At 35.4% G+C, this 26,951-nt stretch overlaps 1 protein-coding gene across 1 annotated transcript in view; it reads right to left on the bottom strand.

The window, feature by feature from the left end:
- Positions 1-1,007: 1,007 nt before the first annotated feature.
- Vps37a (VPS37A subunit of ESCRT-I) overlaps positions 1,008-26,951 on the bottom strand; it is a 39,294-nt gene continuing 13,350 nt past the window's right edge. The window contains exons 2-12 of the mRNA XM_045160561.1: positions 26,382-26,456; positions 24,886-25,000; positions 24,076-24,176; positions 15,458-15,680; positions 13,392-13,462; positions 10,659-10,786; positions 10,525-10,583; positions 10,381-10,449; positions 6,716-6,859; positions 5,862-5,942; positions 1,008-3,296 (exon numbers count right to left, since the gene is read on the bottom strand). Coding sequence (XP_045016496.1) covers positions 5,862-5,942; positions 6,716-6,859; positions 10,381-10,449; positions 10,525-10,583; positions 10,659-10,786; positions 13,392-13,462; positions 15,458-15,680; positions 24,076-24,176; positions 24,886-25,000; positions 26,382-26,456 — 1,066 coding nt within the window. The 3' untranslated portion in view covers positions 1,008-3,296. The remainder of the gene's footprint in view (positions 3,297-5,861; positions 5,943-6,715; positions 6,860-10,380; positions 10,450-10,524; positions 10,584-10,658; positions 10,787-13,391; positions 13,463-15,457; positions 15,681-24,075; positions 24,177-24,885; positions 25,001-26,381; positions 26,457-26,951) is intronic.

The raw sequence follows: 26,951 nt of genomic DNA, 5'->3' as shown, positions 1-26,951 counted from the left end.
GAAGGGGAAACCCTGAAATAAGTTTAATTCTCATAAGAGCATATGTAGGGTTGCAGGATATAGTTCAGCAGATAGAATGCTTGCCTACCATGCAGAAAGCCCTGGCTTCAATCCCCATCACTACATAAACCTGACGTGGTGGTACATCTCTTCAGGAGGTAAAGGCAGGAGAATCAGAAGTTCAAGGTCATCCTTAGCTACATTCTTAAAGAGTTTGAGGCCAGCCTCAAAAAAATAAAATAAAGCTTGGCTGGAGAGATGGCTTAGTGGTTAAGACACTTGTCTGTGAAGGCTGAAACCCAGGTTCAATTCCCCAGTACTCACATAAGCCAGATGCACAAGGTGGCACATGCGTCTAGAGTTCATTTTCAGTAGGTAGAGGCCATACCATGCCCATAATCTCTCTCTCTCTCTAATGAATAAAATATTTTTTTATTAAAAGCATGTTTACTGTTTTTTTCCTCCTAAAAATGAGTCTCAACTGCTCAATTTATGTAAACAATGGTAAAACCTACTTATCAGGCAATTTATATTCTGATATAAATTTCCTATTTTTGATTTATTACTGAAAATTCTTAGTAACATATTTTTACTGTATGTCTTACTGATTTCAGTGATACTCATTTTTAAATACTGGTCCAGGAAAAATTTCCCTGGGTAGTGTAGTAACTCCTAAGCTATCCTCCATGATATTGATTTCTAGGTAAATGGAATGCATGTACATAGCCTATTTATGTGTATACATTTGTGTGTGGGGATATGCATATTTGGAGATGCAGGCAGCATAGCACAAATAGGTCAGAGGATAAAGTCCAAGGGTCAGTCCTTGCCTTCCACCGCATTGGAGGCAGGGTCTCTTGCTCTCAATGTTGTTCACCACTGTACTGGTCTACAACTTCAGGAAAATGTCCACCTCCCATCTTGCCATCTATGTGCTGGGAATATAGAATCCCTCCACAGCTTCCAACTTTCACACAGACTTGGGAATACAAACTCAAATACTCAAGTTTACATAGCAAGTGCTTATTTATTGAACAATGTCCCTAGCCCCATATAGCCATTTGGTTTTTGTTGTTTTGTTTTTTCCGAGGCAGGGTTTCACTATAGCCCAACCTGGCCTTGCATTCACAGCAATCCTCCTTCCTTCTTAGCCTCTTTAATGCTGTGACTAAAGGCATGCACCACCACATCCAGCACCATATGTATATATATTTTTTGGTACAAGGAAGAAATATGGCCATAAAATGAAAAGTATCACTTGATTTCTCTTGCAGTTATTGAACCTGAGTTCATGCAGGCATACTCAAATCCAGTTTCCTTTCATCCTAAATGACATACAATAATCTACACCTAAACTATTTTGTCAACTTGTTAAATGCAGACAATTGTAGTCAAACTCCTGTAACACTTGGGTTGTAAAGATATGCTCTCTACTAGGCTGCCTTAACAAGTATAGAATGAAATTAGGATAATCCAAATTTAAAAGAAAAAAAAATGGATCCCTGTTTGTATTATAGTGCTGTGTAAGCAAGTGATTTATTTATTTTGGTGTAGAAGTGAAGATAGGTAGCACCTAACTAAAACATTCAAAAGTTAGCTATTACTAGCATTTCTACAAATGCCTTTCTTTTTAGTCGTTATAATAAAATAAGTGAGTCAAAATCCTTCTAGACTGGCTGTGGTTTGCTGGTCTCTTATTGTGGGTCTAGTTGGAACTTTTTATTCTCCACCAACTGCAGTGAAGACTGGGACCTTAAACTATGACACTATTACAGTAAGGAGAGGTTTCTGAAGGTCCCCATCTGTCATGAATGTTATCTCCGTTTTCTCTCCTACATACCAGGAATACTAATTTTACCTTCATCTCATCATTTTGAAGAAAAAGTACTATTCCCTTAGCATAATGCCATAAAAAGAGGCAGTTAATAATGGTATATAACAACCACTCTCATTTTATAGTCTTTGTGAATATTTGCCTTTTGTAAACAGACTAAGCCTTACCTATTTTCCATTCTAGGAAAACAATTTTGTTTTTCCTAAAATTCCCATTATCAAAAACATGTATAATAAAGAATGAAGACAAGAAAAATTGTAATATATGCTGGTGTTAGAATGACAATCACAGTGGAATAAAATTTAAATAGAAATATGCATTAGGTTATTCTGTGGTTTAGATACTACCTTACCAAGTCTCAGATATGTAGTTCAAGATTTTCTCCTTTATGCACTTTAATGGGTTTATTGTGTGACAAAGTACAGAAACAAATTGCTGAACACAAGTAGAAAATAGAAATTTCAACTAATTCATTAAAAATTAGGATTGCCTAAACAGTAAATATTAATTTTATTTATACAGCTTTTCTCTTAGGAAAAGATAAGCCACAGTAAATGTCAGAAAACTGACTTGTTTCTAGATCTATTTATTAACAAAACACTGTTTTTATAACTTAAAATATTAAAAAAAAATCCTCCTCTAACCACAAACCTGTCAGGTACTTACTTTTAAAAGTTAGCTTCAAAGTACCTACTGGACTGTTTTAGATAAGTAACAGTTTTTAAGTTAAGTAAAATATGTTTGCCAGCTGGGTTTAGTGGGACATGCCTATAATCCCAATACTGAGAAGGAATGATAAGTTTGAGGCCAGCCTAGACTACTTAGACTCTACCCCAGAGGAAAAAAAACAAACTATAACTATAAACCTGTATTGCTTCTTAAATGCATCTTTAAAAATAAAAGCAGTTGCTTTATTCTTCTGACTTACTGATCTGCCATCTTGAGATGGCAGGGGCAGGTTTAGTGTTTTCTGACACTGGAAATTTAAAATGAATTGCTTTCATTTTTTTAAAAAAGTTTTCATCTATAAAGGAAAAAAAAAAACAGGGATTCTTACAGCTGGAAAAAAGCTGACAAAAAATCTAAATAACAACCATTCTTAATAAAGAAATGAGGCAGCTTCAAATTAAAACTATAAAATTAAGTAGTTTTATAAAATAGTATGAATTAGCTAAAATTCCATACATAGGCATTTAATCAATAAGAGGAATAGCAGTGAAACTTAAATATAAGATCTATCAATAATAAATATTTTAGTGCAAACAGAGCAGAAAAATTTCCCAAAGCAAATATAGTAATCATTCTATTCTATACAAAATCAGTCTCAAGTTTTATATACAATCCATATTGTGTATCTGAATTCAGCCCATGTTACAAATGCTAATTTTCAAATCATAGATATAAAACAATGTGCTTAGTTTTGTGTTCCATGTCTCTTGATATTTCATGTTTTCAGGAAAATCTGAAAAGAAAAAGTTTTAAAAACTCAAGGTTTTATATGATAAATTTCATCCCTTTATGTTGTCTTCCAGTTAAAACTTACTGTAACTTGATTAGAAAATTGGGGTGAGGAAAGGATTTTTGTATGTTCATATAACTACATACTTATTTTCATTTCTCAAACTGTGGTGAATATACACAATATTAAAAGGGAGCTCCATTTGGAAAATAAGGACTGGGTCAAGTGCTTGCCTTGCACACATGAGGACCTAAGTTTGAGGCCCAGGACTGAGCCAGGTGTGGTATCCTGAACTTGAAATTGCAGAGAATGGGGAGGTGGAGACAGGCACATTGCTGAGGTTTGCTGGGCACCACACTAGTCTGAAGCTTCAGGCCAGTGAGAGACCCTGTCTTAAAAACAAGATTGTACCTAAGAAACAACACCCAAGGTTGTCCTCTGACCTATACCTACACACACACACACACCCTTGCATACATGAACATACACACAAAAAATCAGCTCCATTTGGAGAAAAAGATTTTTAAAATTCAGAGTTGGCAGTAATATTAACTTGAGCCAAAGAACAGAAATGCATTATTTCCTTCCCTGGAACAACACCCCTTTTCAAGGAATATCTCATGTTTCCTAAAAATCCACTTCTGAATGGAATTTCAAAGGGGAATGTGTGTGTGTGGGGGGGGGATTTCCATGGGCTATTTTTTTATAATCACGGAAAATGCTAATAAAAATTAAAAAAAAATCCACTTCTTCAGCCCAGATGACAGAATAAAAGGACCACAATGCACTAGGCTGATTAGGCTAAACTGATTAATCCAGGATGCTTATCTTACCTGTTTTGTTCCCAGGGATTTGTATCCAAGTACAGACAGTCTACACTTGCTGTTGCAGGGTGATTAAGAGAGAAGAAAGGGCTGGTGATACAGTTTAGTGCTAGACTATTTGCTTATGCACAAGGTTCTGGGCTTGATCCAAATAATACCAAAAACAAACAAAACCCACTACATAAAACAAAAGCCAGATGCAGAAATGAGAAGCAGGCAGATTAAGAAGATTCTGTGGTTATTCTAGTTTTTCTACCCTACGTAAGTGGGCTTTCCTTTCTTCATTTTGGCTCTATGAGTGTATCTGCATTTCCCTCTACTATCGTTTTTAAGCATGTTGGGGTGAGATTTGTTTTTAACCAAAGCATTCTTTTTTTTTTTTTTTTTTTTTGGTTTTTCAAGGTAGGGTCTCACTCTGGTCCAGGCTGACCTGGAATTAACTCTGTCATCTCAGGGTGACCTTGAACTCATGGCAATCCTCCTACCTCTGCCTCCGGAGTGCTGGGATTAAAGGCGTGCGCCACCACGCCCGGCTCATTAACCAAAGCATTCTTAACACAGGCAGAGAGGAGAAGGAAAGGGGTTTGAGAGCAGTTAGGACCATGAATAAAACTATGGTGGTAGAAAGGAGACCATGGCATGTAAGGCAACATAAGAGAAAAACACAAAATTGAAGAGGATGGTCCAGAAATATATGCCAGCTTATAGAAATCTTAAAACTAAAGAGGAATTTGACACAGATGTTACAATTAGTAAGATTCATTACAGGTTCTAGAGAACACATGTTTTATGACAAAAATTTTACTTAAGGAAGGGAAAAACTACAACATCAGGGAGAGTAGCAAAAACAAAAACAAACAAACAAAAAACACTGTAGTAATCTTGGTGGGAGATTGAAAAGTGACAGACTGGAAGTTCAGTAGAAAGGAAGACTAAAGGGCTGGAAAAGATGGCTTAGCTGTTAAGGCACTTGCCTGCAAAGCCAAAGGACCCAGGTTCAACTCCCCAGTACCCACATAAAGCACAAAGTGTATATGTGTCTGGAGTTTCTTTGAGTGGCTGGAGGCCCTGCCATGCCTATTCTCTCTCTCTTCTAGCTCTCTGTTTGCAAATAAATAAGTGCAAAAGTAAACAAAAATTAAAAAAAATGAAAGGAAGACTAGAATAATGCCAAGCAAGTGATATGGCAGATTCTCCACATCAACTGAGAGGAAGGAACTAACTGTAACAACTTTAGGGAAGGAGCTGTCAGGGTTTTTTTTTTTTTTTTTGTTCTTTTGGTTATTTTTATTTATTTATTTGAGAGCGACAGAGAGAGAAAGAGGCAGAGAGAGAGAGAATGGGCGCACCAGGGCCTCCAACCACTGCAAATGAACTCCAGATGTGTGTGCCCCCTTGTGCATCTGGCTAACGTGGGTCCTGGGGAATTGAGCCTCGAACCAGGGTCCTTAGGCTTCACAGGCAAGCGCTTAACCAGTAAGCCATCTCTCCAGCCTGCTGTCAGGTTTTAGAAATGCATTTCTTTCAGTCCAATGTCATACTAAGAAAATGACCAAAAGGTTTCTACTGGTTATATGTTTACTTATATAATAATATAGTTAATATACAAAGCAATGTACATGTTACATACACACAATAGATAAATGGAAGATTATGCTTAAATCTGTGTGAATAGCACTACTGCAATAATTCAGATAAAGAATATTTGGGCACCAAGCTTGAGATTCAAACTTGAATAATTTACCTATAGTGGAGCATGAAATTGGCTGTGCATCGCTATCACCTGTTGGAGTTTCTCTTCTTTGGCTCTTCTACAGTGGCAAATCTAGACAATAAATTTAAATAGCATCACTTCTCCAATATGCCCATGCCTTCCTATATTATGACAGAATTCTAAGTAAGAAACTTAACATGTTGACATTCCTTTAAATTTAATTATAGCTAAGTAATTCCTCAGTATTTAGGAATCAACCCAACTTTGTTTGAAAATAGCTTTTGCCTAGAAACTTCCAGAATATTAAACAAATTCATCATTTATTCTTACTATTTCACTTTCATTACCTGTACTGTAAAAACAAAAATAAATTCTGCTTAAAACATGATTTTTCATGGAAATTTGCCAAATATTTATGACTGCATATTAAGTTGTATGAAATTATTAAGTCAATTTTTTTTCTTTGAATACAGTGGAAACATCAGAATAGAAGCTGTTTTAGAATCTTCACAATAATATTTTTAGTAAAATTTTTAAAATTAGTATAAACTAGTCTGTATTTAAACAACTTGTAAAGCAAGTTGTTATTCAGCAGTATATCTCTCAGCTATGCAGACCAGACTAAGCTGGCTTATCATCTCCCCTAAAATGATACAGAGATGATCATTCTAAGACAGAAGTGGTATTTGATTTCCTTGCTTGTTACTTAAAACAAGGAAATTTAAAGTGAAAGTAGGGTGTTTTTATCCTTCCCAACAGGCTCTTCAGAGCCTCTCATAATGCTCACATCTGCAGCTTGGTTATGCCCTAAGAATTTTTAGTCATGAATATAAAAAAATTTGATACATTCTGTCAGTCATCCTCAACTGAGGAGTATTACATACTGTTCTCTTTTCCATGAAGCTACTGAGAAAATCATCTATTTCAGTTTTTCCCTCTAGAAACTCCTCAGCAATATGATCAGATTCTTCTTCCGCTTCATGTGCAGCAACTTTCAATCTTGCTTGCAAGGCGCTGGCACTACAACTCTGAAAAAGTTCAGACACTGCATTAGTCTATTATACTCCATGGGAGGAGGGCTAAGGTAGAGGTATAAAGAAACAATATCCACACAGGTCCTGAGCTTTTGGATATTTGGGTAAATAACCAAACACCAGAGAAATCATCATACTCTTTTGGGGATTTGGGAATTAAATGGCTGTGGAAGGCAATCATTCAGATAACCCAGGGACCTCCTACACTTTCTAACTCACTAATGAGTATGTGAGCTGGACTTACTCACTTCTCTTAAGCCAAATATGGCAAAAGTGGTGGAATTTTATTTAACCAAAGATGTGGAAGATGTGTATATGAAAATTATAAAACACTGCTGAAAAACAAAAATGAAAAATCTCAAGACAAGTAAATGGAAAGACATTCCATGGTCATGGTTTGGAAGACTTAATATTGCTAAGATGACAATGCTACCAATGTGCCATACAGGTTCAATGCTGTAGCTTTCTAAATCTCAAGTCTTTCCTAAGAGGAAAACCCATCCTACAATTCATATGGTATCTCATGAGACAAATAACGAATGTAGTCTTGAAAATGAATGATAAATATGTAGACCAATGGGACACAAGAGAAACAAAAAATACATTTTTATACATATGGTCAGATGATTTCTGATGAAGGTGCCAAATCCATTCAATAAGGAAAGGACAGTTGTTTTCAGCAAATGATGCTGGACATATTTGATATACATATGCAAAAGAATAAAGCTTTACTCTTTATCTTACTTTAAATAGAGAAATCATCTCAAAAAAATATCAAAGAAAATTCTTAAAATTGCCATCTCAGAGTGTGTGAGGTACCATCTCCTTGAAGTACTGCTCAAGCACATACAATAATGCACATTTTCCTATCCCTTTCACTAAAATGGCTTATCCAGTTTTAGAAGTTTACCACATGTGGCTATTTTATTTCCTTTGTAAAAGTTATAGTAAAATAATGCATTCTGAAACATTTCCAGTTATTTATTCATTCAATATTTGTTAGTATGTGCTAAGCAACCATGGGGACCAGTGTTGGGTAATATGAGCATGGATGTGTATGTTTTTATGTAGGTGAGTTTCCTGTTTCTTCTTTACTACCCACTGATGTTAATATCAGTGTCATATATATTAAAAGAGTGTCCCCCATTTTACTTTTCTTTCAATTATATTTTTGATACATATAAATTTTAAATTTGCTTATACTCAAATATAAACATTTTTCTACTTAAAAAGGTATTTGCGGGCTGGAGAGATGGCTTGGCGGTTAAGCGCTTGCCTGTGAAGCCTAAGGACCCCGGTTCGAGGCTCGGTTCCCCAGGTCCCACGTTAGCCAGATGCACAAGGGGGCGCACGCGTCTGGAGTTCGTTTGCAGAGGCTGGAAGGCCTGGCGCGCCCATTCTCTCTCTCTCCCTCTATCTGTCTTTCTCTCTGTGTCTGTCGCTTTCAAATAAATAAATTAAAAAAAAAAAAAAAAGGTATTTGCCCCCTATATAAAGTGGAAACTGTCTGTACTATAATCTGTATGATATATAATCTTTATGAGTTTGGATATAAAGGTTGTAACTTTTTTTGAATGAATACTGAATGGATAACCAGTAATATAATTTGCTGAATTGTCAGTTTTTCTAGCTGATTATTCACATACATAAGTGTATGTCTGGACTGCACACCCCTTTCCACAGAACTATTTTATCTTCCTATAAAAACTCTACACAATTTTAAATAAAGGTTTTTATGGTTTATTTTGATATTGGGTAAAGAATGTCTTTTCATTTCCTTTTTGTGCAAGTTCTTTCAGGCTACCTTAACATTTTACTCTTTTAGAATGTATATACTGAGATTTGTAAAAGGAATCTTGGAACTTCATTGAAACTATGCCAAAGTTTCTGTAAGAAAAAAAATCATTCTGATGTTTACTCATTGCATAGATATTCTGTCACTATAACTAGTCTCAGAAGAATAGAATTCTTTTTTCCTGTCATTTAGTAGTTTACTAACTTCCATGTGCTCTATAATTTTGCTGTTATTGTTATAAATGAGGATTTTTTTTCCATCTCATTTTGCAGTAGTAATACTGGAACACAGATGATAATTTTTCTCATTTCTCTGAGATTCTGATTGCTTACTTTTTGGTAAATAACTGTTTTGCCAGTTTAGTCAGACTATAAGTCTCCCCCCCCCTTTGTCTTTTGAAATGTTAAGAATCTCTCAAGCAGGATGATATAACAGCAGTAATAGTATTCTCTATTCCGGACATTAGTGAAACATTGGAAAGGTTTAGTCATTGAGTGTGGTATTTGCAGTTGGTGTCTAATACTTCTTATCAAATAAAAAGTAGTATTTTTCATTTATTATGGGTTTTAATACATATGTATGGGTGATGTTGACTATTGGGAAAGCTTTTTCAACATCTATGAAGCTCTATGTGTTCCTGGCAACTTTTGTTTACTCAGATTTCCTCAGGGAAGGCAGCACAGGTTTGACTCCTAACTCCTACTTCCTACATATATGACCTCAGGGAATTTATATAACTTCCTTATGCCTCAATTTGTTTTATCTGTAAAACAGAAATGGAAAAAAAGATATCAGTACCTTCTTCATAGAGTCTGATTTATGACTTCATTCAGTGTAATACATATTAATTGCTCAATATTAACTATTATTATTTCTTTGTTCTAAAATATGACCATACAGAAGCTCATTATAATGCTATCATCCCAATTCCTCTATTCTGCTATTTTATGTTTTACATTGTCTTTCTCCTCCAAAGTACAATTTTAAGTGAAATAGAGTACCATTACTAGAAACTGCTTATTGGCAATGAGATGGTAAGACTACAACCTTTATTTTTAATTTTTGGGGTATGTATTTGTGTAAGGGCATACATGTGTGTGGAGGTCAGAGGCCAATGTTGGGTGCCTTTTTCATTATTATTTGAGAAGAAGGTGAATTTGATGAATGTTTAGCTCATGGATTCAGCTAAAGTAGCTAGCCAGCAAGTCCCTAGCATTTTATGTGGGTAATAGGGATCCAAGCTCAGATCGTAATGCTCGAGTGACAAGCACTTTACCAACTGAGCTATCTCCCCAGACTTCTCTTTTATTGTTAGATAATTTAAAACCATGGGCTGACTTTTATAAGATGTTTCACTTAAGCTATCTGTACATAAGTTTGTAAGTGAGTCTACAATCAATTTTTTGTTACTAGGTTTTATTACAAGGTATCACCTTTATAATTTACCTAGAAAGTATTTGTGGGTGCTTTTCAAGTTTTCTGGGTTTTGGAACTAGATATATACTTGCCTGAACATCTTAGAGTATGTCATAAGTGAGAACTATTTATCCATATTTAAAGGGATCATCTTTATAAAGTCATATTTATATTTAAAGGTTTCATCCTTATAAAGTCAGGCACCTAACAGACCATTTCTATGAAAATCTATAAAGTAGGACTGTGGCTCTTGCACACTAGGGTTAAGTTCATATGGGAAAGGGCAAGAACCAGTCAGTCATACCTCGCTCAGTTCATGTTGCCTTTGCATCTTCTTTTCAAAGGTTGATTTCATTTGTGTAAGTAATTCATACTAAAAAAGAAAAAAAAAGCTGTTTAATTCTATTTTTAAATTATATATATTTCTTCAAACTGATCACGAACTCACCTTATCTAAAACAGTTTGCCTTTTGGCTTCTAAACTGGGCTCCAAAAGGAGATTTTTTCCTGTAAGATAAATCTTTGGTTTATTTTACATGTGTAACATTTTTCTCAGGAAATGAAAAGTAAGGAAAAACTTACTTGCTAATTCTTCAATACTTTTTATCAAGTCATCCTTGTCAGTAATAATTTGTTTTAGTTGAGGCAAAGTCATAAACTGTTCTAGTAACACCTCCTCTTGTTCATTCATATCTGTAAGTTGTGACATGCTAGATACACAAGAGAAAAAATATGTTGTTAATGCATAACAGTTGTCTAGTTTTTCCCCATTAAGATAAATGTTCATAATTTTTAAGTTTTACTTAGTTGCTATAATTGTAAGTGTGGATGTATGTATGTGTATGTTATAAAAAGCCAACTGTAACCTTAAGAGCAAATAAAACATCAACCGTATGATATCACAGAAATCGATAACAGGTACCTAACAGAATCAGAAGTGGATTTTGTCCAATGAATATACCAATACCTTCACTTTCTACAATTTACAACTCTGAAAGATTATTCACAAATTATAAAATGGCCTGAAATTAATAGTAATAAGGTCTACTAACTGAGGTAGAAAAGGATTAAACTTCTGTTCTCTCGTATTCAGTTGAGACTCCTTAAAATGATACAGCAATAATACTATTTTTTTCTTGTTCTTAATTCTTTTTAAATGCTTTAGAGTATCAGTAATTTCTTCAGTTACCCTGATAGTAACTAGCTTTACTAGCAAATAAAACTTACTATTTATTTCTTCCAGACATAATGCCAAACATATTAGTAAGAAAGTAAATTCACAGGAGTAGAAGTCCATATGCTAACATTAGAACACTCTCTTCCTTTCTTTCATTATATATGTTCTTGGGAAGAAAAAAAGAATTAGAAAGAAACTTCAGTAGCTACTGTAGTATTTTAGCTTGTATAAACCTTTTACAGGAGATTAGTCTGCCTCGTCAGCTTGAAACATGCTGACTGACTGGTCTGGCCTGATTAGGGCCAATAAAATCTCCCTATATCCTCCTGTGCAGATAGGCTCTGCCCTTGTATTGCGGCAAATTACTAGAGACTACAAAGGCTAGGAGTGCATGAGCAGTCATAACTACTCCCATTTTAACCTTTGTGCCTATTTAGCTAGTACAGATGTTGCTATAAAAGATAAATAGAAATGTATAATTCTGTGTCTTTATATACACACATTCCTAAATATTAAATGAAATAATAGAAGGTTACATCAAAAACAAAAATGTGTATCTGTAGGGCAAAGGAAAGATGAGGCAAAGGCATACAAATAAATTATAACATCTTCCAAATAATAACTCAGTTTTGAGTATGAAGTTATAGACAACCACAATTTATAATCAATATGAAAAGGGAAAAACTCCATCTCTAAAAGTAACAACAAATGGATTTCCTTGGATATCACTGTTTGTTTTTTACCTAAGCTACATAGTAATCCAGATAAGTATTATTCAAGAGACTTAAAAAAGTAACATCTGGTGATGCAGTCTGAACATGGCAGAGCCTAGAGACAGCTAAACACATTTCAACAAGAAAACAACACCTTAAGATGCCCTTAGTCATAATATCAGAGAAGTAGATGGTTCTAGAAGAAATGTTCACTGAGCCCACAGCACTTAATAATCTCAACCATCAGAACAATGTTTGAAGCTTTCAAGTTTAGTATATAATTGTTCTGAAAATTGACAAATGAAAAGCACATATTTGGTCTTTCCTGCATAAAGGGTATTACAATATACAAAGTAAAGTAAGTTTTTCATTAACAAAAGATTTCTGAGTAATAAATGTCCGCTAGTAGAACTGATAAAATCAGATCACATTTGCAATTCTTTTTAAAAAATATTTTATTTTTATTTATTTATTTGACAAAGAAAGAGGGAGAAAGTGAGAGAGTGCCCGGGCCTCCAGCCACTGCAAACAAACTTCAGATGCGTGCACACCCTTGTACATGTGGCTAATGTGAGTCCTGAGGAATCCAACTTGGGTTCTTTGGCCTTGCACACAAATGCCTTAACAGCTAATCACCCCTTCAGCCCTAACATTTGCAATTCTTAATGAAATAATGGACAGCCAATGATGCCAGGTGCTTCCACCTATCTCTCTAATCTTAAGACACTACAAATTTGGTGACCAGACACCACTCATGTGATGTGACAGCAAATGTCTTAATTATGATGCAATGGTGCAAAACAATTGACCTAAATCTAATCAAGACCCAGTTCTAGCAGCCAGCAGCAAGAAATATGAAAAAGGAATATCATCAATCATGTCACAAGGAGGCAATCAACACTGAATCACACGAAGTTACACATTTTTTTTAACTACAGGATTTTTCATGGGCATTTAGCTGTACAATCCTGGTAGATTATATTCTACAGACATAAAAGATTACAAAAATTCCACAAATATGAATAGAGAAATTTGAATAGATTTTTGGTGCTATCAAAGCAGTTTGCTAATAGTTTATAACTTTCATCCATTTGTCTATATAAACTTAGTCTACTAAATGAAAAATAATAGATTTAAATGGCCTATATTTTGAAATTAATGGGAAGAATATATTTAGAGAATGTAAGGCACATGAGAGAAAAGGCCTTGTTACCTTCATTACCAGGTATCTTTCCTGACAGCTAGAGAAACTGAGAGGTAAGACTAGTAAGCTCATGACCACAGTGTGAGGCCTAACATTGATTTATGAAACTTTTCTAACATCACCATGATAGAGGAATAGTGAAAATTTAAAACTGTCTTTTTAAATACAGATATGAGTTTACAAATAAAATAGGTAAGTCCAATGTACTCTCCATGTTTTACCTTAGTTCTGAGAGTTCTGGAAATGCATCAGGGATATCCGGCATCTTGTAACCCAAACCATTATGGCTAATCTAAAGAAAAATTTTAGAGGGGATTAAATATCAGCCAAGTGTTTTGATTACTTTTATTTACCTATAAAAGTAACTTCTAAGGGACTATGTCTAAATTACTGTTTTCATGATCACATCCGTATCTACTCCACACTAATACTCTCTTATAATTCTGTAAATACTAATTATAGTGTGTAAACTTCATCAATACAATGAAGAAAGATCTGGAAAAATAAAATCTACCTTGGTCTATATACTGAATGATTCCAAATTCCGAAATGAGTAATGTTGGATATAACAAGATTTTACACAATGTTTTAGTACTACTATGGGTGGTATTCACCGAAGAGCAAAACTGAAAGTTTCTTAAGCCCTGTATGTTATGCGTAAACCACTAGTCTCTTATCTCACAGGGCAACAGTTCTCAGCTTCATTTAAGAGCACAGTTTCTAAGTTAAATAAATGGGTGCTGGAAGCCCCTAGCATGCTACAGTAGTTCCTCCTTTGTCCTGTAAGATCATCTACGGTGCTTTTGTGGCCACTGCTCTGTAACAACAGCCAGAGAGACTGTAGGAAGCATCACAGACATGCCACCTGACATACACTGAAATGCCTTTGTCAGTTATGGTCTTTTATACAGTGTCTTCTATCCTTTTATTATCCTAGAAAATTCATTACCAACTTTAACAATCTGGCTTCACACATCAAACACTACCCAAAATAAACAGAAAGAACTTCATCTTGGTGAATTAAGTCAGGCATAGTGCTACCTACCTACAATTTCAGCACTTGGGAGGCAGACAGGAGGATTGAAGCAAATTTGAGGTCAGCCTATTCTACATAGGTCATCCAGGGATATACAGGAAGACTTTAAAATAAATAAAATAAAATAATAAAATAAAATAAAATAAAATAAATAAAATAAAATAGCAACCAAACAAAAACAGCAAAACTTCTGAACTATAAAACTAGTCAAGGGAAAGGTCTTAAAAGCACCTAGAGAGAAAAATGCCTGCAAACAAAACCAATCAAAAATATTGTAAGCATAAAAAAAAAAGAAAGAAAAATGATTTTTTTTCCCCTTTTAAACACTAAAAGGTATGAAAGTAGAAGGGAGCCTAGATGGGGAAGAGGAAGAGAATTGGCAGGATGGAGATAAGAAAAGATAATTGGGAGGAAGGAGGATAAAATTGATCAAAGTAGGGCTGGAGAGATGGCTTAGCAGTTAAGCGCTTGCCTGTGAAGCCTAAGGACCCCGATGGAGGCTCGATTCCCCAGGACCCACGTTAGCCAGATGCACAAGGAGCACACGCATCTGGAATTCATTTGCAGTGGCTGGAAGCCCTGGTGTGCCCATTCTCTCTCTCCATCTCCCTCTTTCTCTCTCTGTTGCTCTCAAATAAATAAAAGTAAACAAAAAATTTAAAAAACAATGAAATTGATCAAAGTACATTATATCCATGTATGAAAATGTAACAAGGAAACCCAGTATTATGTATAATAAATATATGAGACTAAAAGTAGAAAAAATCCAGGCATGGTGGCACACACCTTTAACCCCAGCACTTGGGAGGCTGAAGTAGGAGGATCGCTGTGAGTTCAAGGCCAGCCTGAGACTACATAGTGAATTCCAGGTCCAGTCTAGAATGAGACCTTAACTTGGGGAAAAAAAAAAAAAAAAAAAAAACAAGAAGAAGAAAGAAAGAGAAAAAAATTGAAAGAGGAAAAATCAAAAGGAACAAAATTAAAAGAAAATTCTTCCTCCAGCATTTATCCCCTGGTGTGCACATTTTCTGCATGCATCAGGCATGCTTGGGGTACTAAGGATGGTCGTGTAAAATGGGTAGGATGTTACTTGTAAACGCCTCACTACCATTCTACTATAGTCTCTGGAAGCAATGACTATTCATTCAATTTTGTCTCTAACAAACTCAACACTGTCTATCTCTAGAAGTCCCATATTTGCAATTGCTAGGCTGATTGTATATTTCATATACATAGGAGCAAAATACTTACCAAAGCTGAGGTTTCTGTTACAGGAACAGGCAGTGGCAGACTTGAAAGGATACCAAATATAGGAGCTGCAGGCTTGGCTGTGGTATAACTTGTGGTTGAAGATGGAACAGTGTCAACAGACAAAGGAGTGATATTTCTGTTAGTTTCTTGTGGAGGGTATGAAGGAAGAAATGAAAAACCCTGAGAAGCATAAGGAGGCATTCCACCTGGGTTACTATACAGGCTGAGAATAGAGAGAGAAAGAGAGAGAGAGAGAGAGAGAGAGAGAAGGAGAGGGAGAGGGAGAGGGAGAGGGAGAGGGAGAGAAGAAGAAGAAGAATCATTAGATTATATATTAAGAGTAAAATATGCAAAATCATCTCTAAATTGTACTACAGTTAATCAATGGACAACAATTTCTACATATGGAAACCAGTTTTTGGAATGTGGTGTTATATGACCAAATTAAATATAAATATTATATAAGTTGGTAAGTTTTATAAGCCCCCAGAAAGAGAAGTATCATTTCTACAGAAAAAGGGAAGAAGCTGGGCGTGGTGGCACATTCCTTTAATCCTGGCACTTGGATCACTGTGAGTTCAAGGCCACGCTGTGACTAGTGAATTCCAAGTCAGCCTGAGCTGAAATGAGACCCTACCTTGAAAAAAACAAAAACAAAAACAAAAACAAAAATGAAGCAGGGGCGGGGAGAATGCTCTAGAACATAAACAATCCAACTGCTCAACTGCAAAAAAAAAAAAAAAAAATTCCCCACTGCTTTTGAGTTCTCAATATTTCATAGCATCAATTAGTTTCTTCATAAAAACATTCAATGGGATGGTTCTAAGTAAACTAAAAGTCAAATAACATTCTAAAGTAAAATTTAATGTCCAGGTGAGTCACTAACATGCTAAAATATTACAAATAGATACATACATAAACACAAATATGTATTTTAAGGAGTGAGAAAGCATCTTGGGAGACTTTACTCAATATTTACTTTATCAAGATAAATATTTTACATTTAACATTTTTCACCCTTAAAAGTTAAGAGAAGCTAAAGAGGATCAGAGTACTTCAGGCATAAATAACATTGAGAATCATAAATGCCAGTATATGAATAAACATACAAAGGTGATGAAACACTCTCATGTAAGAGATGAAGGACATACTTATATTTTAATCATAATATCATTAAAATGTTTCACTTTGTATTGGAACGTGTTCCAAAACACATAAAAACTTAAACTGTTATTTCGATGAATGATAGAAATTAATCAGAGTTAGAAATTTTGTTGGAAGAAACATTCATCACAGAGTTCCCTAGTGACAAAAATTTTACATGGAAACAAAGCAAGAATATAATGGGAGGGCTGGAGAAATGGCTTAGTGGTTAAGGCACTTGCTTGCAAAGTTGAAGGACCCAGGTTCAATTCCCCAGGACCCATGTAAACCCGATGAACAAGATGGCAATGCATCTGGAGTTCATTTGCAGTGGCTAGAGGCCCTGGTGTGCTCACTCTCTTTCTCTGCCTCTTTACTCTCTGTCTATCAAATAAATAACTAAATAAATATGTTTTTAAAAAGAATATAATGGGAAAAAATCTGGAGGAGGGGCTAGAATGATTGCTTAGTGGTTAAGGCACTTGCCTACAAAGCCAAAGGACCCAGGTTTGATTCTTTAGTACCCATGTAAGCCAGATGCAGAAGGTGCTATGTGTGTCTGGAGTACTTTTGCAATGGCTCAAGGCCTTGATGTGCTCATCCTCTCCTCTATGTGCCTCTCTCTCAAATAAATAAATAAAATACTTTTTTAAAAATCTGGCGTAGGATAAAGGGATATTGCCTCTGCTATGCCACAAAATAAATTATAATACCTTAATAATAAAAAAAATAAAGCATAGTACTGACACATGTTTAGAAAGCATAATGGAAGAAAATAAATATATACACTATGCAAAAAAGCTCAAGCACATTATTAGAGTCAATAGTGTACTAATGTCTGGACAAAATTATATTAGAAGCCAGATGTTCATAACCCTAATAGGATAAAAACACAATTTTAGTATTGTTTAAAAGTTTTCAACGAACTAAATAAACCATCAGGATATTTCAATGTTAAAGCAGAAAAGGGCTTTCTCTAAGCCCAAAGTCTAAACTTCTAAATAAAAGAAAACAATGGTTAATTCCATGACAATTAAAAAGTCAATATGGGGGGGGGGTGGTTAGTGGTTAAGGCACTTGCCTACAAAGCCAAAGGACCAAGGTTTGATTCTCTAGGACCCACATAAGCCACAAGGTGGCACATGTATCTGGAGTTTGTTTGTAGCAACTTGAGGCCTTGGCAAACCCATTCTTTCTCTTTGTCTGCCTTTCTCTCTCAAATAAATAAATAACATTTAAAGTCAATATTGCAAGCCCTTTATAAGACAAATAAGGTTTAATGACAGAGCCTAGGTCCTGGGTTCAATCTTTAGCACCACAAACACCAGCAAGGTAAGATAAATGAAGATGCAAACATTTGGATATTGTACCACACACAAAAGGGTAATTTCTCTATTATATAAGGCAATAGTACAAGTTGATAACAGTCCAAGAACAAAGTGGGAAACCAAATGGTACATACAGCTGCCAGAAATTGAAAAAAAAATTTAATGCAGGGAAAAAGATGCTCAACTTAACTGTTAGGTAAGTACATCTGACATTACACAATATTTTCTACCTATAAAATAGGCAAAGATATTACCAAAAATTTTGCTAATATTCTATCTTGGTAAAGGGTATAAAGAAACAGGCTTTATGTATATGAGTAGAAACTAGTACAATAACCTCATTAAAATTGAAAATATGCATACTATTTGTAGAAAAAATAAAAATGTCAACATGAATAAAAAAAATCAGATACTTCTAAGAGCTGCTTTATCAGACTTAAAAGCAGTTTCATAAAGAAAGGACTGAGGTATGGTTTAGTGGTAAAATGCTTGCACAGAATCCCTGGGTTTAATCCCCTCGAATCTTCCCAATCAAAAATTAGACCCTATTTGCTGATGAGTAATTTTTTCCACCTACTTCTGAACTATAGAAGTGTAAGGGTTCAGACGTCTCTTTCTTTATTCATAAGACAAGCAACACATTGAGGCTCTGAAAGATGAAGCTACATGGCTTTCTGGGAAGCCCTTCAATGTCCTAAGAGTTCTTGATCTTTCTTCTTACTGGAAAGTTCCCTAGGATATCGACTTGGTTTGATACCTATGAAAGGGATTTGGATTTTGCTTTTTAGGTAGTATATTAATTTAATACACTTAGGAAAGCTGAGAATGAGAGACAAGTTATTATAAGTTACAAGTATTCTTGTCTCTTTTATATATAGCATTGTAGCTTAAAATTATTCTATAGCCAGCAGGAACTAGGTAGTAACTGCAACAATGCCTATACATCTCTGTAGACAGATCACCTAATTCACTAAGTGTATTATCTTTTTCTACATTATTATAAGAAACACTGTTGGTTAACTTTCCAACAATATAATGGTTATTTTGTTTGATAAAATGCCCTTCATACTTTTCTAGTGTTAAACTGTACTTTTTCCAATGTTACTCCCATGTTTCATGTTTTAGTATTTTTTCTTTTTAAATATATTTTATTTACTTATTTATCTGAGAGAGAGAGAGAGAGAGAGGGGGGGGGGAGAGGGAGAGAGGGAGGGAGGGAGGGAGAACAAGCATGCCAGGACCTTCAGCCACTGCAAATGAACTCCAGATGCATGCGCCCCCTTGTACATCTGGCTTGTGTGGGTCCTGGAGAGTCAAACCTAGATCCTGTGGCTTTGCAGGCAAATGCCTTAACCGCTAAGCCATCTCTCCAGACCCGTGTGTGTGTGTGTGTGTGTGTGTGTGTGTGTGTGTGTTTCTGTTGTTGTTTTGTTTTGTTTGCTTTCTTTCTTTCTTTAGTTGGTTGTGTTTTTTTGTTGTTGTTGTTCATGACAGCATTTCACTTTCAGGTACCAAAATTGGTTCTGGTACTAAAACTAAGGATGAATGGCAGGTTTTCTACAAAAGTTATATCTTAAAACAATCATGTTAGCTGGGCCTGATGGCACAGACATATAATTGCAACTACTAAGAAGGCTGAGGGAGGGAAAACCCAAGCTCAAAGCTACACTGGAATGCAGAATAAATTCAAGGAAAGCCAGAGTAAGTTGGTGAGACACTGTCTCAACATTAAAAAGAGGCCTAAGGAGATGGCTGAGTGGTTAATGGTACTTGCTTACAAAGCCTGCTGGCCCAGGTTTGATTTCCCAGTTCCCACATGAAACCAGATGCCCAAAGTGCTGGGTGCATGCATCTGGAGTTTGTTTGCAATAACAAGAGACCCTGACATGCCCATGTGTTCTGTCTCTGTCTCACACTTTCTGTCAAGTACATAAATAATATAGTTTAAAAACATTTTAAAAAGGGGAGGGGAATAGAGATGTAGATTAATGGTACAATATCTGCCTAGCATGGTTCTGAGTTTGACACTGGCACCACAAAACACAAACACATACATCAACACACACACAAAGAAACAGCATTACTTTTTTCATTGGCATGACAAAACACCTTAAAGAAACAAGTTAAGAGAGGGCAGGTTTACTTTAGCTCATAGCTTCAATGAGATTCTAGTCCAGTACAGTGAGGAAGACATGGAAGCAGAAATGGCTCTGTCCCTAGGCAAGGACAAGAGGCAGGAGCTTGTTCAGCATTCAGGCTAGAACGGAGACAGGGGTAACCTTTAACAGTCCTCTAGTGACCTAGTTCCACTGGTCAGCCTCCACCGCCTAAAGGCTCCACAGCCATCAAGATAGTACCACCAGCTGAGCACTGCGCATTCAAAGCATGGGCCTATGGAGGGGCACTTCAGCCACAACAATGAAGATACTTATTTTTTCTATAATCTGTAGTTAGGGTTCATCAGTGAGAACTAATAAATACATGTATATACATACATAGAGATATACATGTGTACAGACATATATACATTATGCATACATATATTCATAAAGGGTTTGTCATGCATATATACATATACATACACATGCACAAGCATACATAGATACATGTGTATGTGTCTCTGTGTGTGTATATATATTTATGTGTGTGTGTGTGTGTATATACACACACACACACAAATACATAAAGGGTTCATCAGACAGAGTACATGTGCATACACACACGTATGTATGTGTTTAAATATATATTTGTACTAAAGCTGTGCTTACCATCAGTTTCTTCTCAGAAGTTTTACCCAGAGATGTAAGCTGGAATATTTGTATGTAAATGGCCCCCATAGCTTCAGGTAATTTTGATTAAGCTTCCTACTTAGTCTCCAGCAGTAAGATCCTGCTGGAAGAGGTGTGTCCCTGGGGGTAATCTTGAGGCTAGTCTATTTTGTGTTCAGGACCAGCTTGAGCTCTGGCTATTTTGCTTGCTGGTATGGATACATGATGAAGTGAGGCTTCCTTCACCAAGATCAAGCTTCCTCTAGACTCTGTAAGCCTGAAATAAACCCTTTTCCTCCCATCAGCTGCTTCTGCACAAGAAGATAACTACAACAACCTAGATTGGCCTCTCTATTTTGGGCTTTCTTATAACATGATGGCTGAGTACCTAGGCTACAGAGAGCCTGAGTCTCCTAGAGACAGCTCTGGGAAGTCAAACTGCCTTCAATGACTTAGCTGTTAAAAACACTCAATGTCACGTCTGCCATATTCTATTTGTTGGGGCAACTTCAATGTCATGGACCAGAATCCAGGGAAGGAAAATAGGCTTTCTTTTTGACAAAGAAGTGGCAAGGCTCTAAAACAGCATTTAGGGCCAGAAATACTGATTGGCCATATTTGGAAAATATAACTTATCTTGGAAGATAAATTTTAAAACTTAAAAACAAAATCTGTAACATGTCCTCATACTTGATAACTGGTACATTTCAAATTCTGGGTTCTGTGTGTATGTGTGTTTTATGTAAAATTTTGAAGGTGTTATTCTGTTCTTTACATGCATTTTTATATTCTCATGAAGATATTTTTATTTAGAATCACTTATAAGTTCTTTGTTTAATCTGTGGTATTCTGAAACATGGTGATGCATCTTGGTACTATTCTTTTTCAATACCTAAGTATTCTATGGGCCCTCGGTAAAGTTGATATTCTTATCTTCATTTCTAGTAAATTCATGTTTTCTTTTACATTCAACTCACCTTTGTCCTCTTTCTCCCTGCCATCCCTCTGTGTCTCTTTAATGAAATCCAGTATTCACACATGCAAGGTAAGCACTCTATCTCTGAGCTATTATCACTAGCCCATGGAATACATTTCATAAACAGAAAGAATCACAAAGCAGAAAGAAGAATCCAGAATCATTTGGTGAAAAATCAATTTCCCCTACATAAGATTACATCCTCATCAAAGAAATATTTTCATCTGGATGTGCAAATTGTTTTTAGACCAGCTGTTCCTCTGCTGTTCTCTTTGAGTGGACATTTTAGGTTTGTTCTATCACAGAATGAGGGGTATGTGAATGACAGCAATCTTGTTATTTTAATTCACCTGCCTTGTTCTTGAGGTACAGACCTGAGAAGCCTTACATGTAAATAAACATGATGTCAACAGTAAAAATCTGGAACCTGAACAGGAGCCTGATGTTTGAATACAGAAGCTCCTGAGGGAGGGGGTGGATATGTTTTTAACATAAAGTAGTAAGGTTAATTCATGTGGCCAGAACTGTGGCAGACTGCATTCTCCAAAATGACTACCTCAAGACTTCTGATTTTCCCCATGCTCTTCTTTAACTCTGCATCCCAACAAGAGATACAGTTTGTTTCTTCTCCACTTTCAGCTGGATGAGACTTAAAGTGCAGCTAAAATGACAACTGACATACATGGTTACATGAAAAGAGGCAATCCAGCTTCCCCATGGCTGGGTTCTCTGTCTTAGTATTTTAATCCTTTGACTCCCACCAGGCCTGCTGTGAGGAAACTGTGCCTATCCACAGTGGTCCAGATGATAAGACTTCAATAAGGTTTTAGCATCTGGCCAATAATAATTACTAGACAAGAGTTAAAGTGAGCTTTCACATGATTTAACTAAACTCCTTAGGCCATATTAACTAATGTAAGAAATAGCAACAATAAGCAAACACCAAAAGTACCTAATCAAATTGTATTCATAAAAAAAAAAAAATATGGCCAGGTCTGGGGTTATAGGACTATTTATTCCTGCTACTTTGGAGTCAAAGGCAGGAGAATGAAAATTTCAAGGCCTGCCTGGGCTAGAGACAGCAAGTTCTAGTGCAGCTTAGGCAATATGGTGAGACCCTGTCTCCAAATAAAATGTAAAAAAGGGCTAGGGATGGAGCTAGACGGTATAGCTCCTGCCTAGCATGTGTAAAGACCTAGGTTTAATTGCCGAATCCCTAGTGGGTGCACCATACACACAAAGACAATGATTACAGCATATTTTTGTGAGGAAATTACTAAAAGGCAATACATCAAGGACTGAGAGAAACTCCAGGAAACAAAGAATCCAACATTTTAAAAAAGGAAAATTTAAGAAATAAAGAGAAGTTTCAAGATGGCAGTACTAAAGAAGTAACTGGCAGTACACAGAATAAAAAGTGAAAAAGAAAAAGAGAAGAAAATTCAACCAAACATGGAACATAAAGATTACCTGATGGTATAAGATGAAAAAACAGTATGTTTGGAAAGATTGCTTAGAATTTTAAGGCATTTGCCTACAAAGCTTAAAGACATGGGTTTGATTCACCAGTTCCCACATAAAAGCCAGATGAACAAAGCGGCATTTGTCTGGCACTCATTTATAGTGGCTGGAGGCCCTGGTGCACCCATGCTCTCTGTCTCTCTTCGCTCTTTCTGTCTATCTCTCTTCTTGCAAGTAAGTGAAAACATTCTTCTGGGCTTGGTAGCACACATCTTTAGTCCCAGTACTCAGGAGGGAGTAGTAGGAGGACTGGTGAGTACAAGACCACCTTGAGGCTGCATAGTGAATTCCAGGTCAGTCTGGGCTAGAGCGAGACTCTACCTCAAAAAGCCAAATATATATATGTATAAATAAATTGTATATATATGTATGTAAGCATATATGCATATATTATACACTATTTATATATGGATCAAGAGACATTTTTCATAACCACTAAAAGCTGTGGAAAGTTAAAATCTTAAAAATGTAGGAAGGTGTGGAAAATTAAATAATAACATGCTCAGCATACTCAGCTCAGTAATAAATAAAATTTAGAGAGTCAAAGTAACAAAATACCAAATATAGACATATGCAAATATTACAATATAATTTCACTAAGAGGAGGATGGAAGTTTTGTGACAGCTACCTAAAACCCTCATCGATTATTACAAGAGGTCAATAGACTCAAGAGATATCATGTTATGGATCCCTCACACAAAGGAAGGTAAACATTAGGAGATATAGCTATAAAAGGAAGACCATTGTCTATGAAAAGTGTAGATATATTTGAGAATGTGAGGATGTAGAAATCAGAAGGCTGTCTTTTACCATGTCAACTTAAACTATATTTTGATTTTTTCAGAAAATATGCCAAAGTTACACATTATAAATATACTTACTATGGAAATGCAGTTGAAGTCGGAGCTAAAACTGGAGGATTTTTCCAGAACTCATCCAAAAGACTCTGAACAATTTTTCCAAGATCTGAGTGCATTGTAAACTGAAAATAACATCAATACATTATAAAAGTCACTTTCTAAAAGAATTATAAAATTTCATGGGGGTAATGTCTTAACCTAAGTCTTAACCAAGTTTTACAAGTTAAAAAAAAACAGAAAAGCAAAGGGCATTTTCTCAATTTAACATATTAACAATTAACAACTTACATTTTCTTATAGAATCAATACTATAAATATTTGGCAATTACCAAATCAGGCTGAACGTCCATTCAATCAATAATGGACTAACATTTCACAATCTACAATAATTTAATGGCTCAAAGGTAAATATTAAGGGTAGTCAAGTTATAGTCTTTTATATTTTTAAGCCATGTTATATCCAAGAACTTGAAAACATAATCTTAAGTAAACACTCATACCAATTATTCCAAAAAGAAACTTTAAATGCATTTCAGGTTTCTAAAATACTTAGTAATGGACTGGAAAGATGGCTTAGTGGCTAAGATGCTTGCCTGCAAAGTCTAAGGACCCAGGTCCAATTCCCTAGTACCCCATAAAGCCAGAGGCACAAGGTAGTGCATGTGTCTGGAGTCTGTTTACAGTGGCTAGAGGCCCTGATGCAAACATTTTCTCTCTCTAGCTGCCTCTCTCTCTCAAATAAATGAATTTAAAAAATAATAAACAAAATACTTAGTAAAAATGTAGTAAACTCATTATATTATCCTGAAATAAATTATAACATATACATACATTGTTTACTAATGGAGAGGTAACATATATTCCTTGCTTATCCATTAAGTGATGTCTTATAGGTGGATAAACACTGATCACTGGTTTTTCCTGAGGAAATTGTGGAGGAAGTAATCTAGTAAAGGAATAAGATGAAAAACACACAGAAAACCAAATGTTACATTATGTAACTATAATCCTAAAACAAAGTTATTAAAAGTCAAATTAAACTTTTACGCTTTATATGAATAATATCTTTAGTAAAAGAGCTTTATTATAGCTACTGAGCACACTGGAAACATACAAAAAGTTACACTTTATCAGAAAGACTATATAGTTATTAACATGACAGACTTCTTTTAATGTACACTTTGGATAACATGAGTTATAGAATCATCTGGTACATGTTAGTTAATTGCTTTCAAAGAAGATATTCTGAGCTGTACAAAAACTAGATCAGGTATTTGTATCAGGTAAATCAAAAACCCACTCTGGCTAGTTATTTAATCACAGGCTCTAGATATGTAGTTTGGGTGTGCGCACGTGTGCGTGTGCGTGTGTGTGTGTGTGTGTGTGTGTGTGTGTGTGTGTGTACATGTGCCTGTGCATGTTACCTGTGAAATGCTACCAAGAACTATTTCAGTATGCATTGTACTACTAATAGCAAGATAATACGAGGACAAATTGTAGCTGTTCTTATGCCTTCTTTCTATAAGGATCCTGTATGTCCCAGTTAACACCTCTCCCCACTTTGAAGTCAAATCATGTTGTTTCAAAAAAAGAATAATAAATTCTGAATTCAAAAAGACAAAAAAAAAAAATTTGTCTCACACAATTAAGATCAGAAAGTGAAATCTACTTTTTTAAATAAAAAGTTTAGTGAATACAAATCTATTTTCCATATGTCTAAAACTCAGCATACTTCCCTTTAAATTGCCTTACAGTTCCTTTGTTGGCAGCAATGACAATCAAGAAAAGTGGATCGTTGCTGTATGCTCTGTCTAGCTCTACTAGGATACTAAGGGGAAATAAAACTGCTCATTTAGATAGATGAAGATTTTTAAATGACTTTGGTAAAAGAGGCAATAGATGACCTTTGGAGCCAACTTGTAATTTACTATGCACCAGTAGTTTCTTCTAACTTTCACTCCTGCTATGTAGATTCATAAAGCATGCATGACAAGCCTACTACCTGGCAGTTACATGTTCATGCTTAGTTGTAATCAGGAATCTGGTACTTACTAAAGTCTCCCTATGTACAGGCATTGTGCTAAGCAATGAGTCATACAATTTTTCTCTCACTAAACTAAACACGCTTTTGTAAGTTATGATTACTTAAAGTAAGTTCACTTTAAACATTCTACATCTGATAGTAAAAAAAAAAGAGACAAAACAAATTAAATTCTATTACATGAAATATAAGATACAACTCTATTATTAATTGTCAAGTTGTTAGGTGATAAAACCAAAAAGTTTAAAACCTGATCCATGAAAAAATAGTATACAGTTCTACTCACATATTAATGTTAATTGTAAGGTTGTTTACTGTGAATGGCAGCCTGTATTCCACATCTTTTTGTATTTCAGCTATACTGTAAGAAAAAGTTGAAAAAAGGTAAGAAAGCCATTCTTGTGAAAACCAAATGTTAAATGATAAAGCCCATCAAAACTTTTAGTTTTAATTACAGAATCTAGATAACTGGCAGAACTTGGATTTTGAGAAAAATTACCGTAGTTGAAAAGGTATGTCAAATGAACAGGCAATACTATTTTGAAATATATGGGGGAAGGGAAGGATCATGAGGAAATTGGGCAAGGAAAAACTCTTGAATTAACAATAGATTAACTTATTATCATTATATCTCATTTATTATTAGTAGAAACAACTGTGAACCTTCTAGTTAATACAGGCCAGCAAGATATTTGTGTTCTGATTACAAGTCTGACATTATTCAGCTACACAGACAGCTGGGGACATCTGAGTCTTATCAGCTTAAACTTAAAAGATGATAGTCTCCTGGAGTGTTAAGATAGAGGTTACTGGCTGCTGGTCACAATCTCCTCTGTCCCTAAAAGAAACTCAATTT

The sequence above is a fragment of the Jaculus jaculus genome, chromosome 1 (genome assembly GCF_020740685.1).
Source record: "Jaculus jaculus isolate mJacJac1 chromosome 1, mJacJac1.mat.Y.cur, whole genome shotgun sequence".
NCBI lineage: Eukaryota > Metazoa > Chordata > Mammalia > Rodentia > Dipodidae > Jaculus > Jaculus jaculus.
Note: the sequence above shows the minus strand (reverse complement) of the source record. Positions and strands in the feature narration are given on the sequence as shown.